At 43.1% G+C, this 18,932-nt stretch overlaps 1 protein-coding gene across 1 annotated transcript; it reads right to left on the bottom strand.

Annotated features, from left to right (window-relative positions):
- Positions 1 to 551: 551 nt before the first annotated feature.
- On the bottom strand, positions 552 to 18,329 carry LOC110091249 (E3 ubiquitin-protein ligase TRIM7-like). The gene is made up of 7 exons (XM_078388661.1): positions 18,252 to 18,329; positions 12,564 to 12,989; positions 11,607 to 11,702; positions 8,993 to 9,220; positions 8,367 to 8,389; positions 7,229 to 7,341; positions 552 to 4,102 (listed from the first exon to the last, which is right to left on the bottom strand). The coding sequence occupies exons 2-7, from the start codon at positions 12,975 to 12,977 to the stop codon at positions 4,071 to 4,073; spliced, it is 906 nt and encodes a 301-aa protein (XP_078244787.1). The 5' UTR covers positions 12,978 to 12,989; positions 18,252 to 18,329; the 3' UTR covers positions 552 to 4,070.
- Between the last annotated feature and the right edge of the window lie 603 nt (positions 18,330 to 18,932).

Consider the following 18,932-nt stretch of genomic DNA (forward strand, 5'->3'; position numbering starts at 1 on the left):
TCTATTCAGTTCTACATCTGGAGCGTGTTGGGTGTGCAATGAACGTGCGGCAAGGAGAACCGCTGGCATTCTTCAAGATTTATGAATGTCGGTACAATTGCATGTCTTTTGTTATAGTGGGGAGCACTGATTCAAGATGCAGGATCAGCCTCTCCTTCAGTGGTGCCCGCAGGTGGCCCAGTTGAACTGACTTTGTCCTGGAGTAAGATTTATACTGCTACACAGGTGAGTATTCTTTAACCCACAGAAATCTGAAATATAGGTGAGTATCTTTAGGTGTCAGATCCTGATCAGGAAGCCTGACTGCTCCAGGAGTCATAGAGAGATTTATAGACCTCCCACGCAAAGACCAGAAGTCTTTCTACAAGTTTCATTTCTGCAAAGTCTCTAGGTTCCATAATTCAAAAACATCATGTCTCAAGTATATTGAAGACTCCAATCGTTCGCAAGTGGAGACGTACATAACTCAAATCATTCACAAAAGGGGACGGTCGTAACTGGTTTAACTCAAGTAAGTACCATCTGACTGGGAGGCTCTGGCGCTTGCTGGTATGCCCAGGGTAACACTGATCGCCAGTTTTGGGGTCGGGAAGGAATTTTCCTCCAGGGCCAATTGGCCCGAGGTCCTGGAGGTTTTTCGCCTTCCCCTGGGCATCCAGCAGGCGTCATACAAATTTGACTGTGGGATCATTTCAACTAATGTTGTAATCGAAACATACTTGGGAACTAACCAGGAAAATAAGGACTGTACTCAAAATGGTCACTAATTATAAACGTGAAACATCTACCCTTTTTAAATTAAAAAAACATGCCATACTCCAGAAATCAGGAAGTAATACATTTCATAAAATAATATACTTCAGAAATCAAGAAGCCTGACTGCTTGGACAAAATGCGGCTCGTTGCCAAAGAGGAAATAATAGGAGTCGGGTATTTGCTTACATGGTTTTTACGCTGCACACATAATTACGAGGGTCAGCTAAAGGGTCTTCCCTGTTGACTCAAGACTTAATAACATACGGTGGCATTTCTTTTTAAAAAGCAAAAAGCTAAAACAGCTGCAGAGTTTTCTCTTTCAAGTGACTTATTTTTTCCCCCTACAATGACCTTTGTCTTCATTGCATTCGACTTCTTCCAGCGTAAAACCTGTTTCTCCGTTCATCCAGGAGGTATTCTGAGTTACTATCTTTTATCCCCTTGTTTCACTGTTGCTTTCTCTGCCTCCTCATTTTGCATCACCACTGGTTTCCAAGTCATGCTTCGCCAGTGGGAAGAAGTGGAAACCAGAAGGTGTGAAATCAAGGTTGTTGAGAGCAAGGCTCGGGTTTGGGCTGCGTTTAAAGTGGGATTTGGGTTTAAATTATGGGTTTGGGGCTCAGTGAAGGTTAACATTATCTTTGGGGTTAGGGTAAGGTTTAGAATTGGGCAGACACGTGCTTGGGTTATGTGGTGATCAATGTGAAGCATGCCGTTCATCAATGCTTCGTCATCAACACACATATAACCACAAGCGGCTTTCGTTGACCAAGCAGATATAATCGTGTTCTGCTCTGAAAAGCTCATTAACCACACATTCGTTTGTACAGGTGGACACCCTTCGCAGTTTCGCATTGGCTACCAATCGAATTTTCATTGCAGCATTGAGCCACAGTCATGCATGTGCACTGGGCAGGAAGGGGATGATGTGCAATAATACTACATCGATATTGCAGAACATCAAACATTTGGACAGTCAAACAGGGAAAGCTTTTCAACGGATTCTCATGATTGTTGGACCTATATGCTTGTTCACCTCTGTAGTTACAGCACCAATGAAAATGTTGAGTAGAAGGTGGGAGAAAGGTGTTTGCTTCCCTGTGGCCCTTGCTGGCATGCCCAGGGTAGCGCTGATTGCCATTTTGGGGTCGGGAAGGAATTTTCCTCCAGGGCTGATTGGCTGGGAGACCCTGGAGTTTTTTTGCCTTCCTCTGGGCATCCAGCACGCGTCACACCTTAAGCCCCTTGGGATACCTTAAATAAATGTTATATTAAAATGAGCTGAAATTTGAAATTAAGGAAAGAAAATATGGTCTTATTGGAAAACCAATAAAAGCCACAAATTTGGAAACAGAGATTGTGTCTTTCTCGCTTTTTAAAATTGTTACAATAAGTGTTTGGTTGATTGAAAAAAAAACCCTAGGGAAGGTCAGCAGATCAATGAAAGCATCGTTTCTACCCTTTCCCACCTCCTGAATTTTGAGGACCTGCAAGGTGTGGAGTTTGTACCCATTAAGTCATCCGTCTATAGAGGAAAGAGCAGGGCTTGGAAAAGTTACTTCCCCAGAGAACAGCTCCCCAAATCCATGGTGGCCATACTGGCTGATGTGATGTGAAAGTTTTAGCCCAGAACGTTTCCAGGTTTTGCATTTTTCACCGTTATAAGTGAAACAGCCCGTTCTTGGCCTATTCTGCTAAGGGCTTACAAGACATTCTGGGGCAGCATTTTCCCAGCTCAGGCACCAGAAGGTAGGATGATGGAATCAAACACTACCAACCATCTATGTCCAGACACAAAAGATACAGGCAGTCCCAGGGCTCTCCCCAGAAGATGGGGATGGGAAACCACACCTGAGTCTTCTCTACCTGGAAAACCCTGGAAAAGGTCACCCTAGGTCAGAACTGATTTGATGGCACACAACTATTATATATTAGTACCAAAACCTCAGGCTTGCCTCTGGAACAGAAGTAAGAGATAGAGACCTTTAGTAGAACCTCCTCCCTCTCCTCCGTTAGCTTCCTAGTGACTAGAGATTAGGATTAATATTTATTTCAGGAATCTGGTGCCTTTCCCCCAGACCTGGGACCTCAGGTAGCTTAGAAGAGAGTTAAGAACAACAGTCAATTACAAAGGCATTACAATCATCAACATTAAAAACAATGTTTGCCGTTTCTATTAAAATGCAATTAAGCCCCCAGGGTTGGTTTGTCCTTAAAAGAAGAGAAATCCAATCCTCGGCTGCAGTTTTATGGTTGGAGGCTGGCCAATGGCCAGCAGGAATATAAGGTCATTGCCTGCCGCTGGACGGAGTGTCATGTTAGCTTTTTTTATCCAGATGCTTCAGAATTTCTCCTTTGGACACCAGTCCATCACCCACGTCTTTCTCAGACGTCCCCAATTGGTGCCTAAGGTGGTTTCACTTCCTCCGTCCACGGCTTTGAACCATGCAAGTCAATCTGTTTCAAGCAAAAGGCAGCCTCCACACGGTTTTCTTTTGTTTTTGCTCCGCTTGGCTTTTTGCCTCCTGTTCCCAGGACCCTTCCTTAGCCAGGATCCTTTTCAATACTTAAGCACACCCAATTTCCTTTGCAGGAGCTGGTTCGGCAACCCAACAGAGTGCCCGTCCAGCTTTTTAACTTCTCTAATGAAAGTGCTGCGCACCCCCCTTCCTGTTCACTCAGCAATTTCTCAATTTTGGAAGGGGCAGCCGTGTGGGTCTGTGCGGGCCTCTCAGGCAAAATCCAAAGGAACTAAAACAAAACAAGACAAAACCGTGGTGGCAGCTTAAAGACTAACGGTTATATTTTAATGTGAGCTTTCGCGGACATGCCCACTTCATCAGACATGCAAAAAACGCACTGAGATGTTGGCTGAAATGTGTGTCACCCATTTCCATATGTCTGACATTGTGGATGTGCCTGGTGATGATTATTGTCTCTCCTCCTCCGTGGGATGTATCTATTGGACACTCCAGAAACGATTGTGTTCTCCAGAAGTACTTCTTTCTGTTTCACGGAGAGATGGTTGCATTGAAGTGGTTTTGCAGGGACAGGATCCCACCCAATGCTCCTCCTCAACCTCTGTGGCTTGGAGAAGACTGATCTTGGAAATTCTGGAGCACTGATGCAACTTGACCTGTCTGTGGAGATCAGCCGGGAGGGGAGGGGACAAGCTAAGGGCACTCTCGGGACAGCCTGCAATGCCTTTGCTTCAACAACTGTTTGCAAGGCCATCAGGAACGAATAAAGAACTCGACCACTTCTTCTCATGTAGGGCAGGGAGGAATTTGGTTCTTCGTGGCCATGGATTCCTTTCAAACGTCATGGAAAGCTCGAGAAGGATTACCTGCCAAAGAAAAGGGCCAAAGCAAAATGGGTATTTGATTCAAAATGCTAAATCCAACAGAAGAGACCCATTAAAACAAATGGGATTTCTTAGTCACATCCTGAGTAAGACACTGATTTCAGGAGGCTGGCTCTAGTTGAGACTCACATTGGATTGAGGAACCTGGGGTAGCTCAGTGGGTTGGAGCGCCTGAGGGCCAGGAGTTCAAATCCCGACCTGGAGTGTGTGAGGATGATGGGGTTACATGCTTTTTCACCCATTTAGTAAGTTGCACTGTCCCAGAGCACTACCAGAAGGAAGAGTTGGTAACACCCCCCCCCCCCGGAACTTTATACTTTCCACAAACCAGTTATCATCTACTTGGTAGCACATCGGTATTATGATGAGATTTGGCCAGGATGAATTCTCAACATTTCTGTTTTCAGCTGCCCATTTTTCTGTGAAGTTTCTGGAGGATTAAAAAAACCCTCAATTTGTTAGTCTTTGGGTTCAAAGAATTATATAGTTATATACATAGTTACGGCAGCTAGAATTTTATATGCTAAAAATTGGAAAAGATCAACGGTACCGAAACAAGAAGATCTTATTGAAAAGATACGGGAAATAGCCGAAATGGACATTTTATCAGAAGTTATGAAGGACTATCCCTTGCAAAAGGCAACAGAAATATGGGATCTATTTAACAAGTGGACAGAATCAACAGGCAGCTTGTGAACAGTACATATTGAAAGGAGAACTGAATCTAGAAGGCAGAAAAGAGTAAATAGAATAATTCAAAATCTTGATATGGCAATAGGTACAGAATGGATGAAAGTATGTTATTGTCTCCCCTCTTCCTCATCAATCCCAATTCCCTTTTCCTTTTTGTTATCCCTTATAAAAAAAAATACAAAAAAAAATTGTTAGTCTTTGGGGGGGGGGGAGGGGGATCTTAGTGGCCCAATAAAAGAAAAATAAAAGGAGTTAGTTAAAGCATTACCAACTGTGCTTTTAAAATTTTTCTCATGGCTCACGTGGCTAAGCTGCTTTCTTAAACCTAGAATTATGGCTTCTAGGAGGCCTCTTAAGGCCATCCAGTCCAACTCCCTGCACGATGCAGGAATCCAGACTAAAGCAGATCTGACTGAGGGTGGGCCGATTTTCTCTTGATGGCCTCCAGAGTTGGAGAAACACATCACCTCCAGAGGTCATGGATTCCATTGATTAAACCTGCCCTCCAACACAATGATCAACCTTGTTGTGGGATGGGTAATTAACGTCAGAAGTAATTACACCCTTCCTAAGAACCACTGTATGTACATCTGGGCATGTGTAGATTATTTATGCAGGTGGGTTTCCCAGCGAGGTGGCCAATTGCACAAGGAAACAGGGCTCCTCTGCTGCATTCCAAACTGTTCAAAAGAGCAAGTGCAGCCTCATATAAAAAGGATGCTTCTGCACCTCATCACAGAAACCTCATCCGTCGGAATCCCCTTTTCCACCCAATGGCTTTGTGGCGCAGGAGCCCTGCACCCGGATTCATGTGGCCCCAGGCACAAAGCACAGGAGCACGGCTGAGGGTAGCGATTGGAGGAGCGGCAGCCCCTGATGTGTTAATTATGTGGTGTAAGACAGCTCCTTCCCCCCCCCACCTCAAAAAACCTCCTGCTTCCTGCTGGGTAACTTATCTATAGGGTTGTTCTGTACCAGCTTATAGTCACCCTAATAGGGATTTCAAGGTAAGCATATTTAAGGAATGGTTTTACCAGTTCCACACTCCCAGTGAGCTTCCATGGCTGAGCAGAGATTCGAACCCAGACCTCCTCCATCATTGTTTCCCCTAGTACACCACACTGGGTATCCTGTCTATAGTGTAGTACTGTACAATACTAGTGATGAGTTCAAGGGGTAGACTATCTCTTGGGGCAGATTCGGTTCAGTCCTGGTGTTGTACTAGAAGCACTAACAAAACCGACTGAGCTTATCACACATCGCACGAAGGTGAGATTCACCAGAAAAGTTATTAAGGCTGGGAAAATTTAAGACAGTAGGAAAAGAGGAAGGCAGAATGCATGATGGCTTGACTCAATGAAAGAAGCCATGGATTTGTGTTTGCAAGAGCTGAGCAAGGCTATTAACAGGACACTTGGGAGGGAATTAATTCATAGGATCTTCATAAGTCAGAAATGACCTGGTGGCACATAACAACAGATAACAAGGATGTAGAGGGCATCCTTCCATCCATTTTTCATTAACATGTGTTCCTGAAAAAAGTATGACACCAATACTTAGGCTAATACATTTGTTCCTCAGCAAACAGAAGGTCTGCCTCTTCTCTTTTTTTAAGCATTTAATATCTAAAAATAAAACCTAAAAGGATTAACTACTGGACAGGAATGGTCTAATTTCCAAGTTATTGCAACACTAAAAATTTGCTAGGCCTTAGCCAGTGTGTTTTTACAGTTTTGGTGCATTTTGTGTCATCATAACTTATAAAAAAGAAAAGCACTGTATTCTTCAGGTCAGATAAGATTACTTTTCAGTTAGCTTTCCGAAAGCAGCTGCCGATTCTGAATATGCTATTTAAAGCCAAGCAGGGCAAATATTTCTTAGACCTCTGTGTGCTGGTGTTCGTTTTTATACTTTCTCCAATATTTGTGTTGATAATTCCTGCCGGCAACCCTCTAAATGCACATCCCACCATGATTAATAGAGCAATAAAGTTGTACAACCCAAGACTTTTCTAATAACTTTCCATGCCCGTTTTATTTTGTGGCCATGCTGCCTGGGGGGACTCAGAGAGGGGACACACCTCTCATTTAAATAAAGAACTGATTTCTCATCTTCTGCCTAGGTGAGGGTCATCCTGTTCCACTTCAGCAGTCTGCATCTGTGTTGGGACTACAGCTCTCATTATCTTCATTGATCACCTTGCTAGTTAGGGATAATGGAAACTGTAGCAGAACAAAGGGAAAAGGAATGGGGAAAATCTAGTCTCCTCTCAATGTTATGGAGAACAGCTCCCATAATCCTATGCAACCAACCAAACTGGGCGGGTTTTGGGGAATTTAAAACATTCTGAGATTCCATACCCCCAAAGCTGGGACAGGCTAATGCAGACCCTTGTTAATGACTGGTAAGCACTACCTTTATATTTCTGGATGGCCTCCTCTAGAGCAGAATTTCTTCGACTGCAAATCTTGAGTGTCTCCTCCAGCCCAGAAAGTTCCGCCAGCTGCATCCCTGGTTTTTGCTCACATCTAAAAATGGGGGAAAGGTCATGCTTTAAAAATTGAATAAAGAACTCCATGAAATCCAGCATAGTATACTGGAAAGTGCTGGGTTTAGGAAGACTCAAAACACCTGGATTCAAATCCCTGCTTTGTCATAAAAACTCAGTGGGAACTCATGACAAAGCATTCCTTGGACATCTCACATACCTCCAACAACCCTGTTACGGTGGCCATCATTTGGAAGTGGCTAGATGGGCATGTAACAAACAGAAAGAACTCCATAAAATGGTGAAGTAGTTGCATTTACTCAAGAGTAAATCTCATCACACAAAAAGAGGGGTGCCTAGGACTGGCATTTTGAGGCTCAGGGTTTTCCTAACCAAAATGGAAGTATTGCTTTGATCAATTCCACTCCCGGCTTGGTGAATAAATCATCATACATCCTATTTAAGAGCGCAGGCAATGAGCAGCTTCCAGCAATCTTGGGGAAATCATATGTGACCCAGGATCTTGGAAGGCTTCTCTCCACTAAAAATTACCAGTTATACCCTCTAGGGTAGTGGTCCCCAACCTTGGGCCTCCAGATGTTCTTGGACTACAACTCCCAGAAGCCTTCACCACCACCTTTGCTGGCTACATCTTGCTGGAGAAAGTGAAATGGACTTCAGGTAGAAGATTCCAAGCCATACCTTTGCTTCTCTCCCCTTGTCTTTCCAGGTAATTCTAGTCTTTGGGAGCAACAGTCCCACTGTTCAGTGCAAGATAGGAATGACTACAATTCCCAGAAATCCTGGCCAGCAGCGCTAGTGGTGAAAGCTTCTGGGAGTTTTAGTCCAATGACATCTGGAGACCCAAGCTTGAGACTCACTGCTTTACGCCATCAACTGTAGAAAAATGTGTTTGAGCCTAATGGTTCTCAGAGCTGGATTTTTTGCAGAAACAGGTGTGTGTGTGTGTGTAGTTAAGGTTTACATTAAAACTCTTTACTAAGGAGGTGAACGAAACAAAGAAATAATGAAATGAAATATGGGAATGGAGAAAGAGCCACATACCTATCCAGTGTGTTTTTGATGTCCTGAAAGAGAAAGGAAGAGAGAGATGGGTTCAGCTACTGGATTTATTTGTCCTTTCCTCATCTAAGAAATCCTGTTTTCTTCGTGGAGAATAAAGCTATCAATGGCCAACACCCATTATGGTTGCCTTGTATCTCCAGTATCACAGGCAATGGAATAGATGGTAGACAACATGAGCTGGTTTTGGTCACAGTGCTATTACCCTTGCGTCTTGCTTGTGGGTTTCCCAAAGGTACTTCAATGGTCATTGTGGAAACAGAACACCAGAGCAATGCTCTTACATTAGATTCAAAAGAACTCTCTTTTTACCCGAGCTACGAGGCAAGAAGTCTTCCTCTTAACAACAACAACGTGCCATCCAGTCAATTCTAACTTGCGGTGATCCATTTCAGAGATTTCCAAGTAGAGAACACTAAGAAGTGGGTTTGCCCTTCCCTTCTTCCGGGGAGTGAGTGAGTGTGTGTGTGTACCCTGAGATTGTGCAGCTTGTCCAAGGCTACACAGGCTGGCCCTTCTCCCAGGAGGCACAGTGGGGAATTGGACTCCAATCCTCTGGCTCCATAATAAGATACCTAAACCACTGAGCAAATCCTCCTCCTCCTTACCTGCAGGAATTCACTTGTGGGCTGCTGGCACTTCTCCTCTATCTTGGAAATCAGCTTATCAAGGCTAGCAAACGCTGTAGAGAGCCTGGTGACATTTTCCTGTTGCTTTTCCTCAAATTTCCCCTTCAGATCTTCCAGGCAGGCCAACCAATAAGATGACTTCTCATCAAGGAATGTCTGCATCTTCTCAAAAGTCAATATGATTTTCTTCTCCTCTTCTAATTGTTTCTGTGGGAAGAGGGGGCAGAAATCACACAGAGACATCTCTCCAGGAAAGGGTCTCCACATGAAGTCACAACCTGGCAATATGATCCTGACACAAAGGTCACCAGTGGAGGTGGGATGAAATGTCATCTCAGGATATTATCATCATCAACAACATGTAAACAGAGCCCAAATGATAAGAATTTGCATTTACTTTGCCAATGGACATTCTCATCAATATGCTACGACACAGAGGTGGTTGGTCCAATAACCAGGGAAGGATTTAATAGCAATGTTTATGAAGGGTTGAGAGTTGAGTACAAAATTTTGGAAGACATTTTAAAGAGAAACAGTTTCTCAACCGAAACACCTCATTCTCAAAACACAAAGAATTCAGGAGAACTCCAGTACCATGATTTAAAATGGTTCTGTTTAAAAAAACAAAAGCAATGATGCATGTATCATGGGTTAATACAAATGAACCTTCCCTTGACTTATGCCTTCAGCACTACAGTGCCCATAATTCTCAGCTCACAATATGCTTGCAACATCCAGTACTCTAGCCAAGGATAATGAGAACTATAACCTAATAACTTCTGAAGGCACCAACGTGGGGATGGTTGAGTTAAATCCATATTTATTAATGGAGTGGATTATAAAAGTGTATCCATCTGTGGAAAAATGGCTATCAGAGGTGCACCTCCTCAAACAGAAGAAGATTGAACAAGTTTCCCAGAATGAAGTCAGCTTATCAAAAAGGTTAGGAAAGTAACATATTTTTTCTGTGTATAAGATGATACTTTTCTCTAAAATATTTAGATTTAAGATGAAAATTGAGGTTCATCTTATACACAGAAGTAAGGGGGGGAGGGATCAAAGCACTTGCTCTCCCCCTCCACTTTCTTTGCAAAAATTGGAGGGGGAAAGAAAGAATCAAAGCGCTTTGATAGTTGCTTTCCCCCTTCTTTTGCTAAGCCCCGGGATTAGGAAGTACCATGGAAAGCAGTGATCAAAATTTCTAATTTGTAGTTAGAAAAGTAGTGGTCGTTTTATACATCAGGGGATCTTATACACAGAAAAATACAGTAATCAATACAGTGGTGCCTCACACAACGATGTTAATTGGTTCCAAAAAAATCAACGTTGTGTGAAACATCGTTCTGTGAAACACCATTTCTCATAGGAATGCATTGAAAACCCGTTAATCCGTTCCAATTGGAATGGATTGCCATCGCTGAGTGAAAATCCCCATAGGAAACATCGCTGTGTGAAACAATGTTTCCTTCATTGGAATGTATTGAAGCCGACTCAATACATTCCAATGGCTTTGCGAAGTCCTTTTTCGCTCCTGTAAAAGTGTCTTACAATGTTTGGAAGCTGTTTTAAATGATTGCAATGGTTAGACCACCTCCTGAAACCTATGCAAACTGATTTTGGTGTTGTTCTGACACTTCGTTAATTTATGATGATTTTTTGAATTTTCTCCATTGGAAACCATTGGATGGTCTGTCTAATGGTTTCCAATGGAAAAAACAAAAAATCATCATAAATTAACGAAGTGTCAGAACAACACCAAAATCAGTTTGCATAGGTTTCAGGAGGTGGTCTAACCATTGCAATCATTTAAAACAGCTTCCAAACATTGTAAGACACTTTTACAGGAGCGAAAAGGGAGATCGTTGTGTGAAAATCCCCCATAGGAAACATTGCTGTGTGAGGCAGCAAATTTGACAGAAAAAGGCATCGTTGTGTGAATTCATCGTTGTGTGAGGCACTCGTTGTGCGAGGCACCACTGTATTGTTAATGTACCAACATTAATTTTTTTTTTAGCAAATGCCATGTTTTATTGAGAGGGAAAGCACATTGGAGAAGCTTGAATGGGGTGTTTCAATGAAGAAGAGACGCGTTACTTCCAGAGTGGATTACTGTAATGTGCTCCATGTGAGGCTGCCTACTGAAACTTCAGTGGTCCCAAAATGCGGCGACCAGGCTGTTAACTGGGGCTGGACATACGGATCACACAACTGTCGGTACAGCAATTCCGCTGGTTGCTGATCCATTCCCGCGCAGAATTCAAAGTGATGGTTGTAACCTAGAAAGCTTTCAATGGTCTGGGTCCCAGTTGTCTCATGGACCACATCTCCCTTTATGAGTCTGCTCGAGTGTTAAAATCATCAGGAGAGGCCTTTCTCTCAATCTCTCCACCTTCACTGGTGCGTTTGGTGGGGACATGGGAGAGGAGAGGGCCTTCTCCGTTGCTACTCCCAGACTCTGGAACTCCCCCCCACAGGAATTCAGACTGGTCCCGTCTTTGCTGTCCTTCTGTGAGCAGACAAAGTCCTTTCACTTCAGGCAGAATATTGTACAATTTGGCATGCTTTGACTACATGCTTTTCATGAAACACTCACCAGAGAGGTCTGGCTTCTCTTTTGCTCAGCCAAATCCTGAACAACCAGCTTTGCTCTTTCTTCCTTCACGACCTTCACCCATGCTTGGATTTTCTCCTGCAAGTAGGAGCAAGAATGTTGCTTCATGAGGGTTCATTTTACCTGACACCCATCAGCTATTTCCCTTCACACTCATATCCACCTTGATATCGAAGGGGACACTGCACGGCTCTTCCTAACGGGACATCCTCCAGATGGTCTGGCCTCCAACGACCATCGTCCCCAGCCAGGTTTGGCTTTCCCTGCTTTAAATGTCTGTAAATCTCTTCCCCTATTTCTGTCTTTCATCTGCTGCAAAAGAGGGAGCAAGATGGAGAAATAAGACACAGAGGGGAAAAACTCTCTTGTGTTTGTAGGTGTGTACATGCACACCAGCACATCTTTGGGATTCTGGGGCCATTTTTCAATCACAGGGATTGCACCACCTTCCTACATGCTTTCAAAAGCACTTTGTCGTTTTTTTTTGGGGGGGGGAATGGGGTTTTGAGCCAAAATAAAAGAAACTGGAGGATCTGGGGCCTTTGATGCCTTGTTTTAGAGGTGAACTGTTCCCCCTGGAAGCCCCCAAAGGCCAAACTTATTTGGTGGGTGGAGTTCAGAATCTTGGATCACTCCTGTGAAGTTCAGAAGAAAATCCGAAATGGATTTAACCATGCATATGAAATTGGAGACATCAGCCCCCGTGATGATGTTTGTCCCCTCCAGCTGTAAAGCACGAGTCAGGAATCTTTGGGCTTCCACTTGGCTTGGACGGCAATTCTTGCCCATCGCCACACTGGCCGAGGATCTGAGAACTGACCTCTAAAACATCTGGAGAGACCCAAGCTCTCTGCTCCATCTTGGGCTGGAATACAGAGAAAACAGGACGTAATGCTGGGAAATGGTTCCTGCCTGTCACTACCTGGAATTGTATCCTACCTTACATTTTTGAGAAGCCTCCTCCACAGGAAGCACACTGTGATCTTGGTGCATTTCGGAGGAGTGGCAGACGTCACAAATGGGGGCGAGATCATTCTGGCAAAAGAGTTTCAGGGGCTCCTGGTGCTTCTCACACATGGCCTTCTCCCCTTGTGCCTGTCTTCTCACCAAAAGTTTCTGCACCACTCCCACAACACCTGCCAGTTGTCGGTTGGGCCTGAATTTCTTTTCCAGGACAGTTTGTCTACACTGAGGACAAGAAGCCTCTGTGCCCAAATTTTCCCAACACCTGGTGAGGCAAGTTTGGCAAAAATTGTGGCCACAGTTTATAACCACGGGATCCTTGAAATATTCCAGGCAGATGGAGAAAGTGGCTTCTTCACGGAACTGCTTGATCAGCTCCATTCTTTCCATGGCTGTCTTTTCCTGAAAAGAAAGTGAACATGGTTTCTTTTTCCAGCTTCAATCTATGACGAGAGCTTACATTTATGAATTCAAGAAAAGTGAGCTATCGTTCAACTGGGAGATGTTCGATGTTAACGAAGTAGTGGCTCAACATACTTTCGCAAGGTGAAAATTGTCTATCCCAAAATAAATTACTTCAGCTTTCTGGGACTGACAAATCCTTTGTTAGAAAGAACCCCTTTCATTAAAGGTCCCTGTTCATATTTAGTTTATGCACATAAATCTGGTTAATTTATTTTAGCTATTTTTTTAAAAAGTCAAGCATCTGTTTATAGTTTATAGAAATTTAAGGTTCACTTTTTAATACCAAGTAATTTAAATTTTGTTTCTTTCTTCAGACATTAAATTGGCCTATATTCTTCAAGCAACGAGCTTTATCTCTCCACCTGAGGTAAATAAATCTGTGTTATGACTAGTTCTCTGACTCCAACCTTGGAACCCAATAACAAACTTTGTGTCACATATTTTTTAACATTTCTTCCAATTCATTAATATAGAGGTTTGGTAGATTACTTTGGTGTTTATACATTTTCATTCATTTGTTTCATAAACATTTCTATGAAGGTTTGTAAAGGCCTTACAAAAGCGTTTCTGAATATCAAAGAAAAGAAAGCATTTGTAGTGAATCCTGGCTTATTATTGGAATCATTTATGCCACCATATTTTTTGTATCAACTTGGTTATTACCCAAATTACATAGAACTTACACAGCACGGAGTAATGGCGGTGCCCCAAAGCACCTCAGGTGATAGCAGGGACTGGCTTCCCCTCATCAGCCTATGAGGGCGAGGGTTTGATAGGGCCAGCATAACCAGGGAACTTTAAATATCTTTGTCAAAGAAGGTACGCATCCCTCAGCCTGGGGCTGGGGAAATAGCAACTATCAAATCACACAAAGACTTTCATGATCTCTGATTGCCTCTGCAACTTCAAAACTGCAAAAAGGTCTGGATGCCCTCCGGCAGGCACAGACTCACCTTCACCTATTTGGCCAAAGAGAAAAACTGCAGACCTCCACATGTTGCTGGCAGAGCAAATCCTAACAGCCCTGGGCAGTGATGAAGGATTATGGGATTTGCTGCCCAGTAACATAAAAAACAACTAAGATCATGGCCACATCACTTCCTGGCAAATAGAAGAGGAAGATATGGAGGCAGTGACAGATTTTATTTTCTTGGGCTTCATGATCACTGTAGATGTTGACAGTAGCCACGAAATTAAAAGATGCCCACTTCTTGGGAGGAAAGCGACAACAAACCTAGACAGCATCTTAAAAAGCAGAGACATCACCTTGCTGATAAAGGTCCGCATAGTCAAAGCCATGGTTTTTCCAGCAGCAATGTATGGAAGTGAGAGCTGGACCATAAAGACGGCTGACCGCCGAAGAATTGATGCTTTTGAATTGTGGTGCTGAAGGAGGCCCTTGAGAGTCCCCTGGACTCCAAAGAGATCAAACGTATCCATTCTGAAGGAAATCAACCCCGAGTGCTCACTGGAAGGACAGATCCTGAAGCTGAGGCCCCATTACTTTGGCCATCTCATGAGAAGAGAAGACTCCCTGGAAAAGACCCTGATGTTGGGAAAGTGTGAAGGCAAGAGGAGAAGGGGACGACAGAGGACGAGATGGTTGGACAGTGTCACCAAAGCGACCAACATGAATTTGACCAAACTTTGGGACACAGTGGAAGACAGGAGGGCCTGGCGTGTTCTGGTCCACGGGGTCACAGAGTCAGACACGACTTAACAACTAAACAACAACAAGATCTGGAAGGTCACAGTTGTCAAGCTGTCTCAGCTGGCAGGCAAGATCACAACATATGAAGGAGAGTTGTGAACTGCACAGCTTGCCTTATCATATCATAAACCTCACACCTGCTCCCCACAGTTGTGGCTGCTTTTGAGGTAAAGCCTTTGGGGAAACAATATAGGGATTTATTTTTTCCTCTAAAGCCTTTTTGTTTTTCCCCATCAAACCAGAAAAAAAGGCTTTCTTTCAAAATGATGAATACATTGTTTCAGACAATGTATTCATAATTTACTTTCATAAAATGTGTTCTACAAACTATGGGAGATATGCTTATGTAACACTCCGTACAGTATCGGATCACATAATTCTGGTGCATGAGGAAAACCAACTTCTAGACTGCAAACTGAGATTACAACTTTCAAGGGCCAGAACAAGATGGAATTTCTGTCTCGCCACCTCCACCTTTTTCTTCCTCAGTTTTTAAATGAGAATTAATACTTTGTGTCTTCTTGAAACTGAAAGAGAATACCAAAGGAAACAGAATTTTCTTTCACAGACCAACAAAGGGATGGCAGGGGGACCCACACACGATCCTTGTACAGTGGGGTCTTGACTTACGAACGGCTCGACATACGAACGTTTCGACTTACGAACCGCTCTCATAGGAATATATGGACTCAACTTATGAACTTAGATTCGAGTTACGAACTCTTTTTCCCTTTTTTAAAAACTAAGTCATCTTAGGTTAAAAGGAAAAAAGAAAAAAATATCCCCCTCTAGTGGCAGAAGGCGGAATAGCAGCTTCCCATTAGTTTCTATGGACGAAAAGAGCAGATACGGATTAAATGGTTTTCAATGCATTCCTATGGGAAATGAAGATTCGACTTACGAACTTTTCGACCTGAGAACTGCCTTCCAATACGGATTAAGTTCGTAAGTTGAGACCCCACTGTACAAGCTCCAAAGGCAGAGTTTGCATTCTGTTTGACGTCTAATGGAGGAATTGCCTGCCTATCCCTGCCTTTGGGAAATTTTGCTTGTTTGACTATTATTAATGGTTCCTTCTACTTTTATTTTTTGCCTAATCCTCATAAACTGTAGCAAAACCAAAGAGGGTTTCTTAAGAGTTTAAGATATACATATGCACTCCTCACAGAATAGTAACAGAAAGGGATAAACAGCAAAACAAGCAACACGAGGCTTTTAATATCAGTTATAAAAAATAACAAGGAGTTGGTTTTCAAACATTGTAATGAGTAACTGTTAGCTTTTAAAAGTAACTTTCCATGTTTTGTCTGTAATACACATTCATTTGTGGAAAACTGGACACTGCCTTAACACAGTTAGGGAGTGTTCTAAGCATCATTACGTCAGAAGACAGCAGCCATGTGTCACGATGGTCAGGTCCCACATCCACTACCCTTTTGCCCCTGAGTGTGTGCATGTGAGAGAGATCCTGGCAGGGTTTAAGGTTGCTGGCTATACAACCTGCCTGAAAACCAGCCCTTCAGGGCAGGACTGCCACCAACATACCTAACACTGAACCTCTTCCTCAGTAGGTAGTTGAGGGGCTGAATTTAGTATAGATTTGAGTCAATAACGAAGCCTTGACATGGAGAAGATTTTTATATTTACTTTTAAAAAGAGTTCAAAATAGAAAAATCCAAAAGTCAACACGACACAAGTTGGGAAAAGAAGATCAGAACAAGAAAGCTAATATCCCTATCTAATGTTTACATACTAGCTTACCAACCTACATAGCATACACAGAGTGTGTTGCATTGGAATGACAGGACAGGACAACAAATGAGCACAGCATCCTTCTTTGAAGTAATCTAAGTGAATAGCCCCTTATATACATTAAAACCCCATTCCATACTCTCTACACTGACAAGCCACCAGAGTCTCACCCTTCTTTGAAGATTTGGAAAGGCAGTCACAGTTTCTCACCCCTTCCCAAAACCCCAAAACAAGTCTTCTGCTTAGCACCCAGACAGACTGGCCTTGAGATGGCTTCTCTCATGAGACAAGATGCAGGTGCTCACTATCTTGCTACTGAATCTAACACCAAAGCAAAGAGCCATTTCCCCTCAGGCCTGAATCAAGATGGATCCCGTATCCCACACTCCACTGCATCTCAGCTGCTTGACAACTTGTGAAAAAAAATTAGTCAAGCTTTGATGGTAAACAGACACTCATTAAAAAGGCTCTGGATGATTTCCAGGGAGTGCCTCAAATCACACAATCAAGCCTCAGAACAGAAAAATTTAAACATGAACAATCAAAACAACTGAACTGATATAAATTGAACATCATCCTCCAGAGGACCACCTATTCCTTGTGCATGTTTACCCTGATAACTTACTTCTCAATTAACTGAGGTACTTTTCCTAGACAATGAATATGTGCTAATTCCAACACAAGATCTGTATGTTTTGGATGGTAAATGGTACCAACATTCCATGTATAGTGATGTTTTAATTTCTGAATTATCTCCCAAGCTTTCCCAGCAACAAAATTAATTTATATGTCTATCCTGCACTCACTCACTAGTGAATCCACACACACAAACACATATATTTTGGATTTTAACAAGGTTAAAATCTGGACAAGCAGATTATGATAAATGTTGACTATTTTCAGATGTGTCTTATACAGTATTTGTCTATATCAATGGCTAAATAAATGCTATGATAAATAGCTCCTATGGTAGTAGAATTATTTTGTGCCAGTTATGTCAGGGACAGCTTGAACAGATAAGCAGTCTTAAGGGATCTCGCCTCCCACATCTGATCTTTTAAAATTTAATGCAGGTTTGATGGATCATTTCTGGGAGGGCTCAACACTCAACATTCTGAGTCTATTAATTTACACCTTATCATTTTAGAGGGAAGAGTCAGTGCACTATTTTAGCCTAGTCGTAGGGGAGCCATTATTGCCCTGCAAGAGACGAGATTGCCAGACATGGGATATGTCAAAGAAAAAAACTTCTCATTCTTCTGGCAGGGAAAACCATTATTTTTCAGACTACAACACCCATAATCCCCAAATAGCATCCTCTTGCTGGCTTAGAATTCTGGGAGTTGTTGTCTGAAAAAAAGTAAAATTTCAAAACTCTGCAGACTGGATTTTCTTCAAAATAGGCTTAGCACAGCTATCTCCTCCCCCCCCCCCCACGAGAGATGCAGGTTCAGGTCTCCCGCAAGCAACAAACACTGGGTGACTGTGGCAATCATTTCCTCCCAGCCTGACCCACTGCACAAGGGAGCTGTAAGAATAAGTTGAAGAAGAGGCACGATATAGGTCGCCCACTCCACGGGGTTGGAGGAAATACTATTAATCAAACTGGATTACTTGTCAATAAAGAGGAGAAAAGAACTTTATAACCTATTGAATCCCAGTTCGAATCTCAAGACGAAAAATCCACAGATCCCACTGCAGAGAGAGACTAATCACCACCACGAGGAAGTATTTACCTTGCTCAGTGTCGACCAAGAGCCCCCTATTCCCAAAGCCAGACTGCTCTCAACTGAAGATGGAGACAATTGATGAAAAAGTTGGCAGCACTCCGGCAATAGAAACTTGCACCTGGCAATAAAAGCCTGCACCGGGTTGGTCAGAGCGGCCCAGACAGACTTCCTGAACATTCCGAAGGCTCAGGTCCTCCAATGAGAGGCGAGAGAACAGCTCGCCGCCTACTTGCCTGGTCAGTGGAGAAAGGTAGAGATTCAACCGGAGAAGAGCCGTAGTTGTTCTGCTTCTCTATTAATTAATGCCTTTCACCTGGTCATCTTTTTAACAAAAAGCAGTCACGGGGGGACCTGATCCAGATGGGGACGTGGGTTCAACCTGGCCCTGCACCGTTTTCTAGTTGAAAATCAAGTTCTCTTATACACGCAAATATATACACAGCGAATGCAGCTGACAGGTTTTTTTTGGGGGGGGGAGGAAATCTAGGGCCCTGCAACCTTGCCCCCGCCTCGCTCCGCGATAGTGGCCGTGGATTTGACCAAACAGGTCTTGGTTCGGTAATTGGGCTGGTTTGGGAATGCTAATACTGCGCGGTTTGCTGTAGCGTTCATTTTTCCCTGCGTGTGTGTGATTTCCCGACCCTATTTTAATTTTTCTATACAGTACTTGGAAATATACATCGCCCT

This window comes from Pogona vitticeps, chromosome 2 (assembly GCF_051106095.1).
Source record: "Pogona vitticeps strain Pit_001003342236 chromosome 2, PviZW2.1, whole genome shotgun sequence".
In the NCBI taxonomy this organism is placed as follows: Eukaryota; Metazoa; Chordata; class Lepidosauria; order Squamata; family Agamidae; genus Pogona; species Pogona vitticeps.

What these genes read in the sequence shown, in the direction of transcription:
- LOC110091249 (XM_078388661.1), bottom strand. Translation starts at nt 12,977, where the DNA reads ATGGAAAGAATGGAGCTGATCAAGCAGTTCCGTGAAGAAGCCACTTTC. An exon ending in AGGCTTCTCAAAAATGTAAG is followed by an intron (nt 11,703 to 12,563) that starts GTAGGATACAAT and finishes TCCTACTTGCAG; the next exon opens with GAGAAAATCCAAGCATGGGT. An exon ending in AGAGAAGCCAGACCTCTCTG is followed by an intron (nt 9,221 to 11,606) that starts GTGAGTGTTTCA and finishes CTCTTCCCACAG; the next exon opens with AAACAATTAGAAGAGGAGAA.